Genomic DNA, 18322 nt, shown 5'->3' with positions numbered 1-18322 from the left:
TCTTGCCTTTTATGGAAAGGGTGGCACGCTTCTGACTGGGCGGCGCCTTCCCGTGCGCGGCGCTCGGGCCGGAAGCCGTGTGGCCCGCTGGGGGCACGGGGCGGGGTTACGCGTGGTTCCTTGAGCCGCTGCGGTGGGCTGGGCCGCGGGGGCTCCCGGCACCAAGGGGAGCGATCCTTTTCTTACTGCCCGTCTGGTAGCTTTCAGCCGCTGCTGCCTCGTCGCAGCATGGCCCTTGCCTTTGTGGCTGCCCAGGCTGAATAAAGCTGGCACCTACCCCCAAGGACAACCGTCCAAGTGAAACCTTCTTACGTCACTTCTGTTAGGATAAATCACAGAGACAGGGCTAATATGTACATTCCTCTTTATTTAATACAGCACAGACACATGACATTTAAAAAAGGAAAATAAAAAGTACACTCATGAAAAAAGCCTGTCGCAGTCAGGGACAGGGCACAGCAACGCCGAATTGGGTAAGGCTCTTCCTGCAGAACAGGCGTCTGCCGGCAAGGTTGGATCCCAGAGCTAAGTCTGCTGCCGAAAAATAAAAATACTAATAAACCTTTGCACTCCCTTCAGGAAAGCACAAAATACACGGGCAAGTCCCTTCTAGAACAGGTGGAGGTGGCATCGCAGATATAGAAACCCTATTTCTCTGTCTGGACCAAAGCACTGCTAAAATGAGAAATGCTCTCCAGCTATTTTTGCAGAGGTCCTATAGTCCTGACTTCCAAAAACACCAGACTTCTCAGGGATAGCGGACCTGAGATCTGGAAGGAGTGAAAACATGTAGTCACACAGAAGAGAGTTAAAATTAGTCTCTCTGATAGGGTTCCACTAGCCATGACTGGGAACGTGCAGGGAAACAAACCATCTTCCCAAGTAACGAAAAGACTTAACAGCCATTAAACTGACCAGAACAATATACATATTTGGAACTGATGCGGGCTTTCTGTGGCAGCAGCTTCTTCCTTTTCCTGCTTCAGTTCAGGATGGAAATTAAGCAGGCACCAGTTCCTCTGGCAAAGAGCCTTACACATACTTCTAAAAATCAAAATACAAAAAAGGGAGACAGGTGTATTTACAAAATCCATGGCTGGTACAGTACATCATTTTTAAGACACACTAAATGCTACAATCTTTCAGGTCCTGAGATTATTACAAAAAAAAAAACCAAAAAAAACAAAAACCAAACCAAACCAAAACCAAACAACAAACAACCCAACAACTCAAAACTTGCGTCCAGGTCCAGTTTTATGAGGAGAGAGGAAAGAAATCACACATTTTAAACACAGCATCCTGTGAAGTTACTGGAACACACCTCCCTAAAAATCCAAATGAAGTGGATTTCAACCCAAATGTAGCTGCATTTGGTTGTTCAGGCTTGTTGTCACAAGAGGGGAGCATTTCACAGGAGAGTTGCCCTGGAGAGCTCATCAGGTAAGCAGCACACGGCTGTTCGGATTCTTTAAGCCCCATGATCCAAAATATGTGAACACTAAGAGGAGGAAGATGACCTTGTACAAATCTATGCTGGACTGAATAAAGCATCACAGGAATCACCAACTCAAACAGGTTTGCCATCTCGTAGTAACTGTGCATTCCTTTGCTTGAAGCTGAGGAATGCAAAGAATTCTAGCTGTGATTTTAACATTAGTTTAGGACAGAACACTTGGCCAGCTACGCTCCCCAGTGAAAGACAGGACAACACTTTGTCCATCTGTTTCCCAGCCTTTCATTGTATTGGGGACCACAGCAAGTCAGGTAGTTAAGCTAGCAGTGACCAAACTTGCTAGAACATATACATATATACACACACACTAAAATGACACCAAACAAAGGATACTGAGGCCAAACCTCTGTCGAGGAGATGATCCCCACTACCATTAGTTGTGTAGGCAGGTATTTGGACGCACTGTTCTTCACAGGGCCTCTATCAGGCAGAACTGGAGGGACTTGCACCCACACCTGGTTGGTCTTTTTTTTTTTCCCCAATGAAATATTCTGAACATAGTGCTTTTGTATCATCAGAAGTTATCATCACAGATGCCCTTTTATTATAAGCACCTGACTTCAAGCTAGAGAACGCCAACATTTTAAGGATTACTCATGAAATGCTTCTAACTCTCAGTAAAAGAAGACTACAAGAGACAAATCACGTAACAAGGGTACTAGTTTAACTGCTAAAATATAATGCTGCTCAGTAGACTTTTCAGGGCAAAAAGTAGTAATTTTGAATTTTTTTTTTTTTTTTTAACAGTAGTCCAAAAATAAAATTTCTCCATCTATTTCCAGTATGGATCTTGAGAACTATGCAAGAACATGGAACTAATTGCTACATGATGGGATCACCGGCAATAAAACACACACTACAGTTCTCACCTCTGAGCTAAACTGTTATTTGTAACTACATACAAGACTAAAAGATCAGTGAGAAATACCAGGGGATCACGATTTAACTTTTCTTCAAGGATCCAGCTACTGTGTAGCCAGTAACTCCCCTTATTTAGAAGCAACTTCATTTAAGTGAGAAATTAATTTAATTCACTTCTGATACTGGAAGGAAACCTGGGATGTCTCATTAGTTTCTCCCCAAATCCAATCTGTACGTTTAACAGTGCTGTAGCTTCTTACACCAATTTTGAGAGCTGAATATCCTAAAAAACTCTCAGAATAAAAACCTGTCACAAGAGGTGATTTTAGCTTCCCTCTTAAAGCAACTTCATGACACATGACACTAGGTGTTGCACCAGTGAAAGGGTTTCTTTTTGAAAATACAACTTACTTTCTTCATGTTAGCAAAAAAAGTTCTGCAGTATAGACATTAAAAAAAATACTCAATTTTCTTTGGGTAGAACTTCAACATGTGTTAAGAGGGGTAGCTGGGGGAAGGAATGCATGTAACACTGAAACACATAAATACTTATCTGCATAGTTGATATTAGTGACTACTAATCAAACTAAGGCCTTATCTGGAAAAAGCTGAGAACACAAGAAAGTTTCCTCCCCCACTTCTCTGGTGAAATCTGGTAAGTCTCAAGCTCTGTCTGCCTCAGCAGCTACTCATTTTGGCCTGTGATGATGGTATCTCTTGACTGGTTTTGGTTGATTCTCTATCTGTTCTTCTCTTAGTACTAGACAGTAATAAATGTAACTATCTATTGATAAAATACATCTGCACACACTGCTGGGCAAAAAGAAAAAAAACACGACCAAACCAAAACCCCTCAGTATTGTGCATGACAGGAGTCAACATGTACACCACTTGCTTTGGGTTACTTCACCATAAAGGAAAAACTTACTGGTTAATGGTTATTACCTAAGCAGGAGATGACAGCAAGGGAAGAGACTGAAATCCTCTTTTAGATACAAAACATAGGTTTGTTTTTTCTAGAGTTGCTCTGTAGAATTATAGCTGTCAAAATGGCTACAAAATACAGACCTATATTCTTGACTACTGACAAGATCAGCAGAGTTTTATGTGTGAGGAGTGTGCAAAAACAGCTGTAGGGAATCTGTACTTCCCCAGTTTTGGGCCAGTTGCAGGCCATGCTGATCTCTCAGCATAACTCATAGCAGCAGCAGGGCTTTCTATGGCCCCAAAAGGCTATTACAGCAGCAAGGGATCACCGGGTCATAGAAAAAGGATGATGAAGCCACACCAGAAGTTTCCACAAACAAAGCATTCCCCTATGCAACAGTTATCTTTCCAGTGGCCCAGTAAAGCGTACTTCTGGCTGCTTATTTTGGCAGTGATTTCTTAAGCAGTAGACAGACACAGATTTTTCACAGCAGCTGCGTTTGTTAAAAAGGACTGTAACAGTCAAGCATCACCAGCTGTAGATTCCCCTTCTCACAGATCAGCCTAGGATAAAGAGCACACGTGCCCAAAGCAAATTAAACAGCAACACAAGAGCCATGTTAGCTCAGTTTACTGCCACCGGTGGATGTGGCAAACTCCACTGATGCACTGAGGCACATTAAGCACTATCACTGCAACTAGCTGACCTACCAGCAACAGTCCTATCTTTGACTGGTACCATTAGATTGATAGAAGTAATCTGCCTATGGCCTAGTTTACATAAACAGGCTCACTCAAACACGTGAAGACAAGCTAAGGACTGAAACAGCAGATAGGCTACTCTCTGCCACAGGATAGTCAGTATCTAATTTTCTGCTCTCTAGGTAGATTCTCCACTTACAAAGGACTCTTTGTTCCATTCCCATTCTGGAAAGCAAATGCTTCCTTTTCATATTGCAACTCAAAATCAGATCTTACCAGGAAAACACATCACAGAACTAGCTCAGTCTAGTGATGTGTACATATGTTACCTTAATTTTAGCACTTGGTCAACAAGTGAACTGATAATTTCAGGTACACATTTATAATAATCATAAATTAAGATAGATTATTGGCACAGAATTGTTAATAAATCACTAGATGATCTATTGCAGATTTGCTAATTCTGTCAGAGAACAAGGAAACAAGCACAGACACTATTACAAGGGTTCACCTGCAACTAACAACACAGGAACTTAACTGTTCATTATATTAAAAGAACAAACCATTGATGAAATCTCAACAAACAGAAAGTACAACATGAAACATACTTCATGGTGAATGTTTTAGGCAGCGTGAGCAGCATAGCCAGGTCTAACTTCAATTAGCAGCTGGACTCTTACAGGTTTTATCAAATTCCTTCTTACATACGATGCACAGTAGAAAGCAACAACTTTGGTAAATGTGTGAATCCTTGCAGTAACTCATGTCAAACAGATGCAACACATAAGATTCCTTGCGATTCATCTCAACTCAAACTTGTTGCAAGCTGCTATTTTAACCTTCTTTCTTTCCCCCCTCCTTGGGCTTACTAGCCACACATCGCCGCCTCAGCAATTGTATTTAATAACATTGCCAGACAGGGCCCATAATATTTTACTTGCCACCTAATTAAGATCCAAATTTAAAACCTTCAGAAAACAATGCAAGAAGTTTCATTCCCATTAGCCACTTTTCTCTCATGCACATATATGCACTCAACACACACTCTTTTATTGTACTGCCATCTTTGCACAAACATTCACCTTTCAAGTGTCTAATAAAGCCAGCAGGATGCAGAAAGATAAAGAGGTTTCTCAGGAATATTGCTGTATATGTGTGTGTGTGTGCATATGTGTGAGCGTGAGAGAGAAAAAATGCACAAGCACAAAGAACCAACGCCATGGTACAGCAGCTATGAAGTGACACACATTACACACTTTTTTTGTTTTCTTTACAAAAGGGAAAAATAGTTTAACAGCATAAAGCCATTTTGGCAAGCTTAAGATTTTCCTCCAAAATGCCCTCCAGCACTTCAGGATCTCTGAGAACAGTTTAAAGAGGGTAGGGAAATAAAATTAAAAAATAAAAAAAATAAAAAAAAAGGCACTTAAACAAAGGACAAAGGCCTGAATCAAGTAAGTCATGGAGGGTAACAGCCATTACACCAGAGCTAGGACCAATCAAAATCTACCAACCTTTTTAATGTCTATAAAATTAAAATTGCATAAAGTGTTAATTAATAACTCATTTACCTACTGCTTTCACCTTCCGGTTCATTTTATAGTAAAAAAATAAAAAATTACAAGCCCAAACAAAAAACAAGTGTCCCTTTAATGATCCCCCCTCCCTGATTGAGCAAAAGATGAAAGTGTGGGAGGAAGCCTTCCACAGCTTGGCTATGGATTTTCCCTGCAACGCCATCTTCAAACATATCCAAAACACAAGCAGAAGAGGGACCACTGCGCCTTCACCAAGTCACTCCAAAAAAAAAACAAAAAACCCAACAAAAACCAAAACCAAACCCCAAACCAAAACCAACCCAAACACCCCAACACTTCTAATCCATCTGTGGGCAAAAACTAATCAAAACAAAAACCTGTAAACTAGATTAAAATTTGCTAATAAATACACCCAAAAGTTCATTTTACGAATGTAGCAGCAAATGTGATAAAGTTAGTTGGAGTCCAAGATGACTCCCAGAGGGTTAATGGTTCACACAACTGATGACAGCTTGGGAGAGTTGCAGGATTTCTCTGTTTTCATGTCCTCAGGGGTCTTGCACCAAGTGGAGAAGGAGTGTGGAGGAAGGGTCAGGTGATGGGACTGCAGGAAGGAAACAGGCTCTTGGCACCTGTCCAACCCCCAAATCTGTGCATCAAGACAACTTTGATCGGATTCAAACAAGAAGCAGAACCCAGGTAATTAGAAGTTACTTCTGATTAGCAGAAAACAGATGTGAAACCCACAGCATCCACACTTGTGACTTAACTGATCAATATTAGTCATGTTTCTCGTATCAACAGAGAAGGCCAGACAAAATGATTTAGGCTATTTGCATCTTGGAGTGGGAGAACATTGCAGTTACAGTCCAAGATACCAGGAAGCTTTGCAGCTTGTTTTTCATCTAGCCTGCCTTCTTTCTCTGCAAGTGTCTTGAAAGGATTTAAAATAGCTACTATGACTTTTGGGACTTTGGATCATGTAGCAGAGAGTATTACCCAGACGGTTTTAACATCTAAAACCTGTGTTTGAAATTATTGCTTGCATTTGTTTGGAGCTTTCAGTGAGCTTCGTGTGTTAGCTCATATACAGTCCCCAAACCAAGTTCAGCCTTGCTGCCTGGAAAAGACAGCTCTACGTGGCTTTCTTATTGCTTGTGAATACTGAGGGTTATTTAGTATGTACAACTACAGTTTATTTATTAACAAAGGCCCTTAAAAAGTAGTAAAAACTTTGGGGAAAATGTCTTTAGAAGAGCTGCTGTGCAGAAAACAGTGAAACATTAACCCAATTTTGCATTTGGACGTTGCAGAGATCTTTCACTTCCCCACCCTGTTTATGCTACCCACAAAGGTCTCTAGGAGCCACTCTGTTATTTCCTTTAACTTGGCCTTGCTAGGTCTAACCAGGGAAAACAGCGAACAGGGGATGTAGACCCTTTCAGAGCTATGTTGCCGATTCCAAAGCAGCTCAGGAGCGTAATGACTGAACACACCCCCTGGGGGGCTGTTTGAACTAGCTTCACAAATAACATGTGGTCATCTTTAGTCTCATCATCCTACTGCTTACTTCCATGGTAAGCATTAGTTTACTTGTTCCCCAAGACTGAGAAGCTCAGTAGGCTGCACAGACAGGACTACTCTTACTCTTCTTAAAATTTAGAGAGGAAATTCCCTAACTGAAGATGAGGCATACTTCCAGGAAGGGAGGGATGCTGAAAGGAAATCTGTGCTGTATAAAGGGCTCCAAGTCTCCCGGTCTAAAATTTCTTAAAATATGAAGACAAAAGACAGCAATTTGAATGAGATGCCTTCATGAAGAAAACATAGAAGAGGTAGAACTCTCTTAGGACAGGGTCTTTAAATATATTGCTGTCTGATGCTCATTGCTGCAACTCCCTCAGCTACATACATTGTTAAGAAGTATGCAGTTTGACACAGTTCTGAAAATCAGCATTTTGCCAGAACTGTTAGGTCTCAAAACCTGAAAGTTATCTTCCTTCAACTCTTCCTGGACAAAAGGTGGTGGTGGTGGAGGAGGAAAATCAGATAAAGCTTGCTTTCTGAATATATGATACTCTGACAGAATTTGCACAGTATTAAGAATATCAGGGTCTACATAGCTGTATGTTTCAACTCAAAATTAACCTTGATGATGGAGATGCAAGCTTATCTAATTAACATGTCACATACAAAACATTAGCACTAGCTAAAAAGCATTTAATTGGCAGATGCTGTGGAGTGAAATCAATGAACTAATGCATCTTATTTTAATTCAATCTGTCTTTCACAGAAGTGTTGTGCAAAAACATTTATTGCTGAGCTCAACCCAACATTTTATACTAAATACACAATATATATTATTTTAAATTCATGTATATATATTTATATAAAATTAAAATGAGCTCTAAATAGAAAAGGAATTGTTGTCTGGTCTAAGAAAAATAAATCACATGTAAAAGAAACCTGAAAGCTATAAGTTAATCTAGAAAAAAACATTGAAGATTTGTTATCCAAGGGTCAGAGTCTCTCTGGAAGGTGTGAGATAACGACTAGTCACTGGTTCATTCTCAAATTGAACTACTGGAAAGACTAGTTACTAGAATTTCAGCATCTCTGATCAAGGGAATGTTTCGGAGTTCAAGGAGAAGGGCATCATACAACTTTATTTGCTCCTTTCCCCTATGACTTATTTCACTTTCTGCTATTCTCGCCTTTCACCTGACAGCGCAAGGGACTCAACAGTGAAGTTCTGTCCTAGTGTCGAAAGTGCAACATATGCTGGATACCTCCTAACCTTACAAATAAACCAGTCAATGCATTGCTGTTAAAAAAAATAAGAAACCCAAACAAAAAAGCCAGCTTTGCAGTCTTGTGCTACCATGCAAGAAAGAATTCAGGTCAGGAACTCCCCAGGCCAGCAGGGGCTGGACATGCTGGAGACAACCCATTCAGCCCCCAGAAGAGAAGGCACCTCTGGTCGCTTTTGAACGACTCCTCTTTGGCTAATGCCTGAAGCAGTATTAACCTGGCTCTGGAACAGGTCACAAACAGCTTTCTTTATCTACCAAATCAGTATAATGCATGGCTTTTGGGAGGAATTAGATGAAAGATGAGGAAGATCTAGAATAAGTAAAGAACTGGTTGTTTTATAAAAAAATAAATGAGTAGAACATTACTTAATTTCAGTAGCAGATAAGCACAAGGCAAAGGAAAACAAAGCTTAACAAATGGAAGGACTGAAAAATCTGTGTGTCTTTGAAAAAAAATGATGTGCGCTAGAAATGCTAGTCTGACCAATAAAATGTAGGCTTCCTTTTCATGTAAATGGAAAAATTTCCAACCCTTTCCTCCCTTAAATATTCATATTTAAACAAAACCAATCAAATAAGGAGCAAGAAATTTTCCCACATCTTGATATGCCAAGAGATCTGTTTTTGAAGACAATTCTCTAATTAGACTGCACCCATCTGTAGGCTCCCTAAAGCCAAAACAGCCTTGTAATGCTGGAAAACATGCCTGTATGGGAAATCGCATTTGTGTAAGGGTTTTATTATAATGCAAAGTGTCCCAGCACCACCTCTATTCTAGATAACTTTTGGTCCACAACCGTATAGTACACTCAGGACCTACACATTGTACATTGGGCACTAATGAAGGGGATGATTCCACCTTACACAATGGATGGAGAAACCAATTCCAGCTCCTCTCAACGCTTTCAACTCTTCATTGGACATCACCCAGAAAGAAAGACCAAAACAAAACACGTTTGTGCTGCTGTGGGTTTGACGATCAATTTCTTTTAAAAGCCAATCAGAACAGGTAAAAAAGCTTGTTTCTTTAGGCAAGATCAGACTATGACCAGTCTGCATGACCTCCTTTTCCTTCTCTCTTTGATCAAGTATTGGTTTCTTTTTTCTTCTTCCTCTCACCACAGTGCTTGGGATCAAAATATGTAAACATCGACAGAAACAGCAGCCCTGTGACAATAAGCACTTTCCCAACTGGGCAGATTCTGTCAGCCAACCAGAACTGCTTCAGCTCCCTTGCTTGTCCAGAAGTCACTGGTTTTTTCGCTGTAACTTAGTGTCCCCTTTACTTTGGCCTCCATCTGTAGTTTAGAGATAGGAAAAGGGAAGAAAAAAAGCATGAGTGACCTTTTATTTTTATAACTTACAGCAAAAGAGACAGGAATTTAGCACGTTCAGCTTTAGCATTACCAAAATGTACATTACAGGGTGGAAGACTGCATCTTCTCTATAGTTCATTTATTAGAAATAGCACTGTTGAAACCTGAGATATCAGGCTTCATATGAAAAGATAGCATCTTTCTAAAGATTAAGTTGCAACTTGGGATACCAAAATTTAAAAAAATAAAAAAAAATAAATCAAGCCTTTCTTTGGAAGCCTTTACATTTTAATAAAGCAGTTCTGGTATTTTAGTATTCAACCCATGGCACTTACTGTGACAACAAAATTATGATTGTACCCAATAAAGCCAGCTGGTTTCCACAGCCTCTTAGAGCAACACTGCTCAGTTTTTTGGTGCTGAGAACAAGATGAAGAACTCCCACCCTTCCTGTTCCTTCTGGAAAAAAAAGCCAAAACCCAACAAACCCACCAAAACAAAACACCTACAGATGGCAAAGAAAAGAGTCTAAATAAACTGCACTTTCTAAAGCTTTTTGATAGTTTTCAGTATCAAGCCTTACAAACAGAAAAAAAGATACTCTACTTCAAGCTTCTCTACCAAAATATGCAACTCTTATCAAGGATAAAATTATCAGGGAAGGCAAATATTCCATTAGGGAATCATTACACTGTACACAAGGTATACACTCTTATAAGAAGCATGAAGAAGCTTCCATCTGGAAGGTCAGTTTCTCCTCCAATGGAGAAATTATAACCAAGTGGAAAAAAATAATCTCACCAATACAGACTTTCCGCAGCCTGTAAATAATCATGTTAGGGTCCAGTAAGTAGTATTCCTTCCCCCCCCCCCCCCCCCCCCAACTGAATTTATACACTTTGGTTTCTAGAAGTGCTATGATAATTGATGGTTTTGAGCTTTTTTTTTGCTCCTGACATTGAAGACAAGAAAGAAGAAAAAAGAAAGTTCAGGTTCCTTAAATACTGCTGTGATAGAATGTGTACTGTCAGCTGCTACTAAAGCTTATCCCTCTGCTGTGTCTCTTTTAAACCGATTTCAGTTCTGGTGTACCATCAGTCTAGGTCAGAAATCTAACTTCTAAGTTAAAAATAAGTAATAAGAAAAACACAGTGTCTTTACCTGTGTAAGCTTGCTGCAAGTGAGCAGGCAGAGGTGAGTGAGACAGTGTTGCTGCGTGCTGAGCACCTGGCTGTAAACCCTTCAGTAAGTCTGGGGGAAAAAGGAGAGCAACAAAGATAAACCTTAAAAACAAGAGGTAGCCTTCATGAAATAGGAAGTTTTTATTTTTAGGGTATAGTATATTTATTTTTAGGGTTTATAATAGCTATAGTAGCATGCTAACTTGCACTGATTTCTGAAGATGTATCTCAACAACAAAGAATAAGTACCTGATAACATTCCGATGGCTGGAGGAAGTCAACAGAAACAGACCTATTCAGATATAGTTAATCAAAAGTCAGAGAAAGAACCATGCCTTGCTATTGGGATGCAACTCTGCATTCATTTCCTTCAGCAGAAAGGCCAAGAACTAATACAGCTTAAAACCCCAAAGAATTTCTTTTCAAGCAGTAGGGAAAAAAAAAAATTATTAAGTGCCGTCTGGGTTGATACTTCCTCTTAAGAGAACTGTTTGATATCCAAGATTACTAAGCTAAGGATATTTTAAGGACTCACCATATTAAGTCTTATTTGTGTTGTGGCATTTGGAGATGTTTAAGCTCTATTCTTTTCTAAAGATAGAGGATTAAAAGTTCACCCAAAAGAGCATGTTCAAAACTAAACATATACTGTAAATGTAGCAATGAAGCTTGTATCAAAGATGGTTCATAATTATCTTAATTTGGATAATAAAGTTTTACCAGTGAAGAAATCACATTTACTCTCCTGTAGGGATTTTCATAAACCAAATGGGAGTCTCCCAGAACTTTTTTGCTTCTCTTCTTAAATTCCATTTTCAGGATCCATCTTTCCTTATAGCACAGTGTGGTAACTGATTCCACTCACTCTGAGTTAGGCTGTGGTGGAAAGCCGCTGAGGTAGATCCCGAGGTGGTTGTCGCTCCAGCTGTGTCCGTCCCAAAGCCAAGCAGCTCCAAGGGAAACTGGAAGGGCACGGTCACAGGTACAAGGCCGCCCAGCATCCCAAAAGGAGTTAATGGTGCAGATGTCACGTTCTGACTGGTTACAGACAGGGGTGATGCCATAAGAGTCAGAGGTGAGGCGTTAGCCAGTAATGATGCTCCTGCTGTTGACTGTACAAAGAAAAGGAGTACTTCAAGATTTTAAAGCTTTGAGTTGCATTCTTTAAGGAGATAATAATCAACGATCTTCTGTTAACTGTGGCACTATTAAGAAGAGTATTAAACTATTAATAAATATCCACTTATCTACCCAGGAGGTCTTCCCACTGTTCATCTATTAAAATAGTACAATTATGTCTCAAATTCAGACATGACGGTATGGTTCATCTCTCATGTTTTTCTCAGGTCATTTCCTCTATCTCCTTTCTAATTATGCACTGGGTCTACAATCAGAATCTAATGCAGCATCTTCTATAGATTAATAATATGAAATCGTCAGATGTAGATCTGAAGTTCTTTAGAAGCACAGTATTACTCTCCCCTCTCCAAATCTGGGTCTCAACAGAACACTAACTATTTCTAAAGTGGCTGCGTAGAAGCAATGATTTTTGAAAATTAAGATTCAAATATATAAGAACCCCACACTTAAAGAGAAGTCAGGTTACCAAAATACACACATATGTAGGTATACATGTGTATACACATGTCAAAGCAAAAGGCAAAGGAAAATAATCTCTGCACTCTACACAGGCCCCAGTGAAGTTAAATTCACTGTAGTTTATAAATGAAAATGTGGAGATTAGCCAGAATATTTTAGCTACAACAACTCCCAGATTGCATTAATTCCTCTAACATTAGATCAACTTATTCTTGTTTGTTTTTCACTATGCAATAGTAATTTTATAGGCTGATATATGATTAATTATATATTAATATTGTCTCATCATCTACTACAAAACAGTACAGAAAGCATTCTAAATCAGACTCAAGCTCAGATATTTCAGATATCTGAGTTAAAAAGACTGATACTGAATAAGACTTCAAACTTGTGTATTTATACATGTAAGCCCTAACTAAACCCAAAACTTAGAATTATTTTAATGATTCACATTGAAATGAAATGGAAGTCTCTGTGACTTCTGTAATATCAACTTACAGAAGCAGCAAAGTGATTATAACTCCTAGAAGCAATAGGGTTTCTATTACCAGGTTTTGGTCTTAAGGTGTTCAGATGAAAGCAGCTAAAAAAAGTTGCTGCTTATGAGAAAACATCCTCTAAGTGTAAACAACTACAGATGTGATCTTGGTAGCAAGTGTTTGTATTGGTCATCTTAGGAGTGACAGCTTCTAAGACTTACTCCATCCCACAAGTAGGGTATTAAAGTATGTTGAAGGTTTTCATCCCTGATTATTCTCTTTTGCCTTCAAAAGTACTAATTGCACAATAAGCCTATGTACAAAAAAATGCAACCATTCACTGTCTATGTGATCTTTACTGTGCAGCAAAATAAAAAGCCATACAACAGTAATCCTCTCGTAATTGTGGTTTGGTAAAATGCCTGAAAACAGAAAGCAGCTTTGTAGTATGCTCAGCCAAGACATAGCTTACTCCATCAAAAAGGGGAGAGAAGTTCAGTGATGGAAAGGGCTATGGAGAATGCCCTAAGAGAGACACAGCTCAGATGTTTCTATTTATTTCACCTGTATTAGCACTTCATAAAAGGGTTCATCCTGGTCATATAAATCTGAGTCACTAAGATCTTTAAGCCAGATTCTGCTAAGGAGTACTAGTGGTAGGTAGAAGTTTTTTAAGGAAATCACACTATAATCACTGAATTTTAGATTACTTTGGCTTTGTATTCTTAAGATGTAACTTAACAGAGTATTCCAGAGTAAAATTTCTGTGGAGCTGCAGCACGCGTATGCTTATATTCTGGTAAATATATGTGTCAATCAAAAGGGGAAAGGAGGGAAACTCTTCTTGGAAATTCTTCCAGTTAGGAACATCTTTATTATCACATGAAATCATCTAGTCTGATCTTCAATGTAGGAAGACGCTGAAGATGTCAACACAACATTCTAATGAGCGACTCAAGTACCATTCTCATCATCTGACTGATTAACAGTATCTCAGATAGGAATTAAATCCCTAAAGCTTTATGGAAAGGAGATTCACTTTCAGCCTTATGCAGAGTTTTAAGAGGTCCACTGCAGTTTGCAGTACTTTGTATCTTAATACATTGCACCTAAAAACTACTCTGGAATTAAGTTCAGCAGCCATTGGATCTTTAAGGCTAAATAAATATAAAGCCCTCTTATCACCAATCTCTTCCCCTTCATTGTACTTGGACTGGGAGGTAATTTGATTCTAATCTTCTCTTGAACATACTCCACTGACTACGCTTCAGTCTGCACAGCAGCAACAACCCTATTCCATGGTTTATCTGCCTTGCACCATTCTTCTGAACCATTCTGAGATTACCAAAGTAACTTCTGAAGTGTCAAAACCACCCACATAGAAAGTCATTAATTTTAGTGATACTATGTGCTGCTCAGTACCTCTAGCTGATTTCCCCCTCCTATATATCAACACATCTTATTTTGCTGTATTACAGTATGCATGTTACTGGATTCTCCACCACACACCCCCCCCCCCCCCCCCCCCCCAAGTGCTCAACATCAGCGTTTGCCAAAATACATTTAATTTCCCAGATCAAAAGTAAAAAAAAAAAAAAAAAAAAATCACTTGCCTTTAACCACAGGAAGATTTGCCAGAATTCATCTCACCATCCAACACAATACTATTTATTTCCCTCATCCTTCATCTTTAAGCACTACCACACCCATTTCACATTTTCTTCTACATCATAGAAATGGTATCCACTGGATTCTGTTGATTGCACCAGGAAGAAACAACTCCATTCCCAGTCCATTCACTGTTGCTTTTTCTGTCTCCACTAGGCACCTTCCAGACTACCCAAACCGGACTGTATCTGGCTCACCTTTTCTCTAGACTCTAAATGATACCACAGTGGCCCTTGCACAGCATGTGGGTTAGTTGGGTTGTTGTTTTTTTTTTATTCAAAGTACCCAAAATAATGAGAGGGCTCTGTCAGAGCCTGCCAGACATTTCTTGCTTACTGTAACAGACTTACAGTACAGTAGGATGAAAGACCATAAAAACGTCCTATAAAAAAAAAAAACCTACAAAAAACTTCCTCCTGTAATTCAGCTACATTAAGAAAAATTTGCTAACAAGCTAAAAAATTACAAGCAATTGCTAAAAGCTGAGCATACATCACTTCCATACAACAGCTATGTCCACTGTTCAGAAAAACACAAAGCTTTCGATTTGCTGTACACCAAGACCCTGATTTACAGTGATATTGCCTAAGTTTACTTCAGTAGTGAAGACCTCAGAATAGAGAGAGTAATAAAGAGAGAGCAAAACCTCAAATCAGCTCAGTAATTAAATAGTTCCCAGTAAGAACACCACACAATTTGGGAAAGCAAGTTGTCTTCTGAGTAAATCATAGGTTTGCATGGGGTTTAGGACAACAGTATTTTCAAAGTATTTGTTTTGTACGACTGTTTTATCTCCAGTGCTAAAGTTCTGCATAGCTCTCAGACAATTTCTAGGATATTTATATATTAGAGATGTCTCATGCAGTTTGACTAGACCCTAAGATATAAAATACATGTTTAATCACAAATACTAAATAAAAGCCCTGCATGTGTTAACTTTAAATATGTCTTGCTTTATACTCAAACCACAAGCAACTGAACTCTAGTTTCGCAAATTATTCATGGAGCTTGGGAAAAAATGTACCAATACACCTTTTCATGTGACCAGCACCATTACAAATAGGCAAATATGCAAGAATACACAAACCCAATAATGCAAGAAAATACCACATCCCCTGGAAATACGGCCACAGAAGGCTTACCTTTTCTAGTGTTCTTAACACAAACAAACGAAAGTATATTCTGTTTTGCAGAATAGACCAACCAACATTTTACAGTGAGGATTCATTCCACACTATCCCTGAATTGCACATTAGCTGGAAATACCTATCCACTAGTGAGAATCAGTTTCATCAGTATTAACATTTATGCTTAGTAAAGTATAAACATTAAATTTATGACACATTTGCAAATCAAGATACTGTAAGAAAGAATGTTTACAAAATAAGTGTGATAAATATTAATGCAAGGTTTAAATGTAAACTTGTTAGATGCGTACCTGCACACTGGCTGCTACAACTGGAGACCCTGAGGCAGAAGATGGTCTGTGTGGAGTTGACAATTGTTTAGTAGCACCCTGTGTTCCACTTCCTGCTCCCCCAGACAGACTAGTCCTACTAGCTCCACTTGAGTTAAGGTTACTGCCTCTGCTGGCAGGTACATTCATTCCAACTCCACCCAGATTATTTTTACCAACAGTTCCAGAAGGAGAAGAGTTGGGCAATTTTGAAGAAGCCTGAGGGTTCTTTGCAGGCTGAAGGCCTGAGGTGCGATTAGAGGGCAGCAAATTCACTGTGGGGGACTGCCTGCTGATATTTACACCACTGGACTGTTTATGAAGGGGGTTGCTGCTGGAGTGACTACTCTGAGAAACTAGTGCACTTGAGCTGGAAGAACTGGGTGTTGTTGCAGGCCTGGGGGATGAGGTGGACTTGGATGAAAATTTAGGTGATGCACTGGGCTTGGGTGTGACAGAGGGTTTAGATGCAGTGGGCTTGGGAGAGGCAGCAGGTTTAGGAGAGGCAGCCATGGAGAAGGGAGGCTTGAAACCCTGGGAAGAAACTTGTGACACCATAGCCTTGGCTAAATAGTTACTAGAGGTAGAGGTGCTGGATGTTGTCCGAGAAACCAGTGGGTGAGACACTTGAGAGCCACTTCCAGACGAGGGATTAGACAAAGGCAGGCGATATACTACGGACTTATCTTGAGCCTTGATGACTGGTGATGAACAAGACAGTTTGGGATTACTACTCAATTTCACCACTGGATTGGTCTGTGATTTACTAATAGTTGCTTGTAAAGGAGATACATATTTCTGCTGTACAGCTGAATGCTGGTGCACCTTTGTCACTTGCGATGTTGAGGAAGAACCACCTTGAGCCTCAGAAGATGATACCAAGATATTAGCATCCTTGGTTCTCTGAGAGGCGGAAATAGCTGCTTGGGCCTTAGAGGAAGAAACATGAGTCTGTGAAGAGGAAGAAGCGGCTTGGATCTGGCTTGACCTCTGTAGTCCTTGCTGAAGTAGTTTGGCTGGCAAAGGCTCTAAGGAAACCTTAGGATTTTGAATTGAAGATCCAGCAATAAGGCCTGAAGAAATACCAGTGTGAATTAGGTCCTGGGGTTTCTTTGGTACTGGCCCTGTGTGACCAGCAATAAGACTTGATGAATGGGATGTCTGAGTGGGCTCTACTTTCTTTGAAGTTGCCAGGGGCAACTTACTCATAATGCTTGCTAGTTTCTCTTCCCTCAGTCCAGGACGAGGTCTGGGTGTTGGTGTGTCTATGGTGGATCCAAGAGGTGATCCCTTGGCACCATTATTGATAACTGCCAGAGCATCAGATATAGAGTCCAGTGAAGGTGGGTGGAACGAGAGGTCTTCATCCAGTGAGTCATCCAAACAGATGGTCTCTGGAGCTGGTGTGCAGCTAGAGCTGGCTGGGGTGCAGACAGGCGTGCTGGAACTCAGTACAGTAGCGCAACTTGAACTGACTGAAGACATACAGGTTTTCTGTTCTTTCTTTGGACTGGAGTCCTGAGAATGAAGAGATTACACAGGTTTGAATAGCCTTTCTGGAGTAGATCTAAAGTCTTCTTTAGTGAAATTCTGTTATTCTGTATATTCAGATGAACTGAAGAAGGTCTATTATTGAAACTTTTGTATTACCTATGATATCTAGGACTTTTAGTCCTCCATGCTAATTCAATATTTGTGTTTTTAAACCTATTTGTGTTTAAAACCTGTTGCTCCACTTAGTTACTGTTGTAACTAAGAGCGCCCCACACAGTTAAGAATAATCTGTGAAGAACAGGGTAGCTAACCTGACTGCTAGGTAAAATAGCTACTGAACTAAGACAACACCTAGTCATGTCTAACAAGAACCTCTATCAACTTGCGCTGTTCTCCCAACCACATATTTTTCCAGTCTTACCAAATCTAATACAGCTGACAAAGAACACAAAAAACACTAAAAAAAAAAAGTGCAATTTTATTGGAACTAGTACTTCTTAATAGTCATTTTCAAAGAGCTAATATAGCCTAAAGTTACAAAGCTATACAGAAGTCTTTTGAACTAGTAGTACTACAGCACCAAGTCAATAACCTCTTACAGCATTTCCTGATGGAATCCTTCTGCCAGAATCTTTCTGGATCAGAGGCAGGAAACAGCTTGTATCAAGTGGTCATATAAAATTCAGATATCTAAACAGGCATATTTACCTTCACTTTGGGTTTAGGGGCCAGAATCACCTTCTTCTTTGCCCTAAAACAGAGGATACACATGTAC

The 18322-nt window shown here is 39.7% G+C and overlaps 1 protein-coding gene across 3 annotated transcripts in view; it reads right to left on the bottom strand.

The window, feature by feature from the left end:
• Positions 1–347: 347 nt before the first annotated feature.
• The window catches only part of UBN2 (ubinuclein 2), a 60918-nt gene continuing 42943 nt past the window's right edge, over positions 348–18322 (bottom strand). For 2 of the 3 annotated variants that reach the window (XM_062624162.1, XM_062624164.1), the window contains 5 exons: positions 18256–18298; positions 16036–17571; positions 11717–11963; positions 10832–10921; positions 348–9652 (listed from right to left, as the gene is read on the bottom strand). In XM_062624162.1, coding sequence (XP_062480146.1) covers positions 9603–9652; positions 10832–10921; positions 11717–11963; positions 16036–17571; positions 18256–18298 — 1966 coding nt within the window. In that variant the 3' untranslated portion in view covers positions 348–9602. The remainder of the gene's footprint in view (positions 9653–10831; positions 10922–11716; positions 11964–16035; positions 17572–18255; positions 18299–18322) is intronic. The other variant, XM_062624165.1, reaches the window with a different exon arrangement.

The sequence above is a fragment of the Pezoporus occidentalis genome, unplaced genomic scaffold (assembly GCF_034315485.1).
Source record: "Pezoporus occidentalis ecotype Australia unplaced genomic scaffold, CSIRO_AGI_Poc_V1 ctg263, whole genome shotgun sequence".
NCBI lineage: Eukaryota > Metazoa > Chordata > Aves > Psittaciformes > Psittacidae > Pezoporus > Pezoporus occidentalis.
Note: the sequence above shows the minus strand (reverse complement) of the source record. Positions and strands in the feature narration are given on the sequence as shown.